A 6,000-nucleotide genomic window follows, 5' to 3' on the forward strand; every position below is an offset into this window, starting at 1 on the left:
AGGACGCAACCCATAAAACTGTCGAACTATCAACTATCAGTGCCGATTAATCGGCAAAACCGAAGCTTGCTTTTTTAAGTCTTATGTTTTCTCTATTTGTCATTGTACGAGTGGACGGTCTCTGCCTTACACAGCCAGCCTCTGTTTATGTGTCTGATGCATGTGCTGCTCCCATCCGCTTGTATTGATGAACTCTAGACATATAGAGTATTTACAGAAAAACTGACATTAAATCAAGTCACATAACACGTTTAAGTTAAGCGTATCTCTCTTACAGCGGGCAGCCGCTCTAGTTCACCTGGGAAGCTCTTGGCTCGCTCTTCCATGAGAATCCCTCGATCCGCCGGATCCTCTGGAGCGCCGTCGGACAAACGCTGTAAGATCCCCCGCAGTCAAGGCTGCAGCCGAGAGACGAGCCCCAGCCGCGCGCGAGACGGTAAGATATTTACAACTGTTCGCCTAGCAGATGCAACTTTATGTTGGATATTAAAAGGGCTCCTATTATGCAAAATCCAGTGTGTGAACACTTTTATATTTATAAATTTAGCAGACGCTTTTATCCAGAGTGACTTACAATTGGGGAAAACATCAAGCGATTCATCTTAAAGAGGCAAATAGACACAGGAAGCTCTCGTTATAGTATGTTTCAAGCATTGTTCAAATAAGAGATTAGTTTTTAGCTGTTGCTGGAAAATTGTCGGGGAATCAAGATAGGAATGGTGAATGAAAATTCCTCCTAGGAACGGTCAATGAAAATGTTCTGGAAAGTGATTTTGTGCCTCTTTGTGATGGTAACAAAATCACTTTCCAGAACATTTTCTTTCACTGTTCCTGGCTGGTGAACCACCCTACAATGATAAAAATCCACCCACTCCTTATTATTTTTTTTAATCTCCATTAAAGGAGACATAGTATGCCCTTTTTTACAAGATGTAATATAAGTCTTACGTGTCCCCAGAATGCATCTGTAAAGATTTAGCTCAAAATATCCCACAGATAATTATTTTATTTTGAAAATGCCTGTTTTCATGCGTGTCTCTTTAAAAGCAAATGAGCTTCAGCTCCCCGCCCCTTTTCCAGATTACAGTGCCTTTACAGCTCCTTCCTCAGATACTCTGATAAAAAAACATCTGTTTGGTTTTGATTATCATGCTGAAATCATGCTGAATTTAAAGAGGCACGCACAAAAACTGTTTCTGCTTCCACTCAATATATGCATTTTCAAAATAATATAATAAATGATCTGTGGGGTATTTTGTGCTGAAACTTTACAGATACATTCTGGGGACACCTGAGACTTATATTATATATCTTGTAAAAAAGGGAATACTATGTCTCCTTTAATGGAGATTAAAAAATAAGGAGTGGGTGGATCTTTCTAATTGTAGGGTGGTTCACCAGCCAGGAACGGTGAACGAAAATGTTCTGGAAAGTGATTTTGGTACCATCACATAGAGGGGACATATGAGACTTATATTACATCTTGTAAGTCTGTATTGTCCAACAACTCCTGCTCATCACACAGTATGCTTTATTTCTATTTAGTTATGAAGTGAATGAGCAGTCTAATGCTCTGTAAATGGGTTAAAACTGTGCAAAAAAACTAGTAAGCACTGAACGGCCTGTCATCCATGTGACCTGGTGCAGTCTGTGATCAATGTGAGCAGTGCTTCATGTCCCTGTCATTCAAGTGATCCAGTCGATACGCTGCGGCTGTTCTTCTCTCTGTTTGTGTTCATTTTATTGTCATTGTGGTTGAAATCTATGAGTATCATTTACTGCAGATAACTAAAAGTTTGTCTAGGTCTGGACTGTTCTCTTCTTTATTTTCTTTCAGCTGTAAACATGTGATTGTTTGTAACTGAGCTGAAAGCTTTGTTGATCTTCTTTTTTTATTTGACTGTTGTTCTTTTCTCTTTTGTTAATTATGTTTGGTTGAGCATATTATATATATATTCATTCATTAAGATCCAGAGGAATTTGGATTTAAATTTAAATTATTATTCATTTTATATGATTTGTTATTATTTTATATTATTATAATATTATTTTAATATGTTATGTCATATTTGTATGATTATCATGGAAGGGGGAGTTGAACTTAAATATGTTTTAAGTTGCACTTCACCATTTGAAAACTGTTCTTCTTGTTTTGTTATTTGGTTGTTTACATTTGGTAGATTTTTTTTTTCTGTTGGTTTTGTTTGTTTGTTCCTTTCAAAGTAAAATTGCATGGTTAAAAATATAACAAAATATACTATATCTCTACTACTGCTAATAACAATAGGTATTATTATATTTATTATTATTATTTGCATTTTATTTTTTAGAATTTTTATTGTTTTGAAAGGGAAAGTTTAATTTGAAATTTTAATATCATGTTTTAAGCTGCACTTCGCCATCTGATCTGTTACTATTTCTGCTGTCACGTCTTCCTCACGGTCTCATTCTACCTGGACGTATCTCCTCTGCTGACTCCTGCCGTGTGTGTGTGTGTGTGTGTCAGTGCGGGCCAGTCGTATCCCGCGGCCCAGCATGAGTCAGGGCTGTAGTCGTGACACCAGTCGGGAGAGCAGCAGAGACACCAGTCCAGCTCGAGGGTTCAGTCCGCTGGGTAAGAGCCTAAAACCAGACCGGACCGAACCAGACCAGACTCTTGTACACGTCTTTACTCACACTTCAGCTATGAACGGGTTTGCTTTAAGGGGTTTGGATTTAAATGTTTCACTTTCACCTTTAATTTCCCATGAAACATTAGGACAGAATGATATGACTAAAAATATATATGCAAACATTTTTTTGCCTTTTGATGATTTTCACATACAGGTCAATATCACTGTTATCATTGAGAGACTATTATAGTTTTAATCTGTATTTTGAATTAGTTTTTATAAAAAAAAAAATATTTTCAATTTAGTGAAAGTTCTAGTAATTTTTATTTTTATTTTGATGTATTAGTTTGAAAATTGTTTTATTAAGTTTTTGTAAAATTGTAGTTATTTCAGTAAATCAAGTTTAGATAAATAAGAATATTTGCCTTGTCAACTAGCTGAAATAAAATTACATTACATTATATTATTTGTATAATATACAATATAGTATAATAGTATTTTTTATATTATATTTTATATATTCATTTTATTATTTGTATATTTTACATATTTTGTTCTATTTTTTTGGTCTTTCTTAAACGGGAAAGTAAAATTATGATTATTATTATTATTATTATTATTATTATTATTATTATTATTAATTATTATTATTTCAATTATTAGTATGACAAATTATAATTTCTTTTTTATTTTTTATTTCTTTTTAACATTTATTTAAAGTAACAAAAATGTTTTTTATGGTTTTAGTTTTAGGTTTAGTTATTTATAATAAACCTGGTTATTATTTATGCACTTTTTGATCACTTTCATTTAAATGCACCAATATAACAACAACACACAAAACAACATTTACTGCATCTTATTACATAAGAAAACTATCATACAGAGAATTTGAATCTAATCTGTTAATTTCATATATTTATTTCCTATAACTACTCTTTATTGAACTCTTTGTCTTTGCGAGTGTGTTAATGAACCAAAAGAATAAACTGTAACGTGTAACTAGTAAAATGAGATTTTGTTTCTGAAATGTGTGTGACCTGATCCTTCCCAGCATCCCACAGATACTCTCGCTCTACCAGTGCGCTGATGGCTGGCGATGTCCTGCAGACAGGTGATTGCATGAGTCCGGGTCACGGCACCAGAATCCAGATCATCAGTTTTTTCATGCCGAACCTGTTCAGAAGTGTATCTGTCAGTCACATCCAGGTTTAGAGCGAGTTTTAGCAGATTTAGACTCATGTGAGATGTGCTCGAACACGGATGGCTCCAGAGACCATCTCTGCATTCACTGTCATTGATGACGCTTTAACACTTCACAGTTTTCCTGGATGTGAACTGGACGGTTATTGTGCACCTCTGTATCTTTTTGTTTCATTTATGCTTGCTGTATGTTTGTGCTTTTTTTTATTGTGATTTTTTTATTTTTTTAAACATTTATGTCTTAAAACATGACGGGTTAGTTAATCAGATGATGTTTGTGGATTTTGAGATTATTGGCATATTTTGTTATTTCTCCCTTATGCCATTTCCAAAATCTGCTTACAGCCTTGTCAAAGTTTAGTATGCATGTTGCTTTTTATTTGTTTTATAATTTTTTGTATATGTATTTTATTTTATTGTATTATTATTATAATTTTCTTTTTTATATTTTTTATTTATTTTGTTTTGTTTCATGGATTATTGTGTGGAGTTTTTATTTGTGTGAATAAATAAATATGTGTGTATCATTTGCCATGATATAATTTTAATATTCAGTGGGGTCCAAAAGTGTAGTAATTTATATTTTGTACTTTTCTGATATGATATAATTTATTTTTTAATTAAAAATGACGTTAACCGCATAACATTTGTATTATTATTATTTTTATTCATACATACAGTAAGTGAATATACATACATTTATATGTAAGTTCATATACAGATCAATATCATATTTTATTAATAATATAAATTGCTTAAAACTTTAGGTAAAATTTTTTAATTTTAGGTAAAATGTTAGTAATTTTGTAATCTGTTTTTGTCATTTCTATTAGTTTTAGTTTTTTACTTTTATAGTTTTTATTTCAGTTATAAATTTACTTATTTTATTACTTTCACATTAAGCTAATTAAGAATTTAAAATTATTTAGCTGGAATAAAATTTATAAACAAAAAGTTTTTCTTTTTTTTATTTCAGCTAAAGTTTTTAGTTTGCGTTTAATATTTGTAATAAATATTTTAATATTTATGCATTTGCTCTGTATTTATGTATACATTAATATAATTAATGCATTCATTCATAATCCTTAAACTTTATTTACAGGTTCATTTACAGGCTTTTTTCCCAGATTTGAGTCATTAATCATTTAAATCTGAATCATGCATTTTCAGCATTATTTCTGACTGTTGGGCCCTGTTGCATGTTTGTGTTTAATTTTGAGAGTTTTACTGTGGTTTTGACTTTTAATTTCTCACAGTTCATCCGTTTTCTGTAACTTGTTTTCTTGCATGTTTTCAGTCAGATCAGTCTGTGTATTTACGGTTGTGTGCTGTGATGCTGATGAATGAAAAGCATGCAGTGACCGACTGTGTTTGGTTTTTCTGAGCATTGCTGTTGTTGTGTGTGGTTACTGATCTTCCTCCGTCTCTGTCTGTGTCAGATCGCTTCGGTCTCATCCATCAGGCCATGCGGATCTTGAACACGGGCACAGAGGTGGAGGCGGCCGTGGCAGACGCTCTGGTGAGAATCACGACCTCCATCTCCAGTCTGATTATCATCTGTCGTCATATTCCTGATGTCTTTGTCTTTACTTTCCCTCTGCATTTGCCTGGAAACCCTGCAGCTTTTAGGAGACTCCAGGACCAAGGTAGTTTATTTATGGACAACTCATAGTGTGTTTTCCTTCTCAAAATCTCCATCATCGTTTCTTTAATAATCCAATCATATCTGTGGCATTTCATTCAAACGTATAATATCATATATAAAATATTTCAGTGTGTTTTTATTTGGCATGAAATGAAGGTCATAATGCAAAAAAGCCTTAATTTTCTCAAATATATATATATTCTCAAAATTACAGTAAAAACTTAAATATTACCGTTTAAAAGAACGGTTTTCTTTGTGAACATTTGAAAATTTAAATTTATTTCTGTGATGCGCAACTGTATTTTCAGCATCATTACTGCAGTCTTCAGTGTCACATGATCTTCAGAAATCATTCTAATATACTGATCTTGATAGTCACTTGGTAGTGTATACTGTATGTAGTGTTTGTAACTAATCTCTGTGCTTCAGCGGAGGCCGATGCGGCGGCGTTACGAATCTCCCGGGATGTACTCGGATGACGACGCCAACAGCGATGCATCCAGTGCCTGCTCCGAACGCTCCTTCAGCTCCCGTAACGGC

At 33.3% G+C, this 6,000-nt stretch overlaps 1 protein-coding gene across 7 annotated transcripts in view; it reads left to right on the plus strand.

Moving 5' to 3' along the window:
• Positions 1 to 6,000, plus strand: part of LOC113110638 (CLIP-associating protein 1-B) — a 60,632-nt gene that overhangs the window by 36,360 nt on the left and 18,272 nt on the right. For 6 of the 7 annotated variants that reach the window (XM_026274750.1, XM_026274751.1, XM_026274755.1 and 3 more), the window contains 6 exons: positions 278 to 436; positions 2,507 to 2,614; positions 3,667 to 3,726; positions 5,255 to 5,334; positions 5,438 to 5,461; positions 5,890 to 6,000. The exon at positions 5,890 to 6,000 is cut by the window's right edge and continues 134 nt beyond it. In XM_026274750.1, the coding sequence (XP_026130535.1) occupies positions 278 to 436; positions 2,507 to 2,614; positions 3,667 to 3,726; positions 5,255 to 5,334; positions 5,438 to 5,461; positions 5,890 to 6,000 (542 nt within the window). The remainder of the gene's footprint in view (positions 1 to 277; positions 437 to 2,506; positions 2,615 to 3,666; positions 3,727 to 5,254; positions 5,335 to 5,437; positions 5,462 to 5,889) is intronic. The other variant, XM_026274756.1, reaches the window with a different exon arrangement.

This window comes from Carassius auratus, chromosome 11 (genome assembly GCF_003368295.1).
Source record: "Carassius auratus strain Wakin chromosome 11, ASM336829v1, whole genome shotgun sequence".
Lineage (NCBI taxonomy): Eukaryota > Metazoa > Chordata > Actinopteri > Cypriniformes > Cyprinidae > Carassius > Carassius auratus.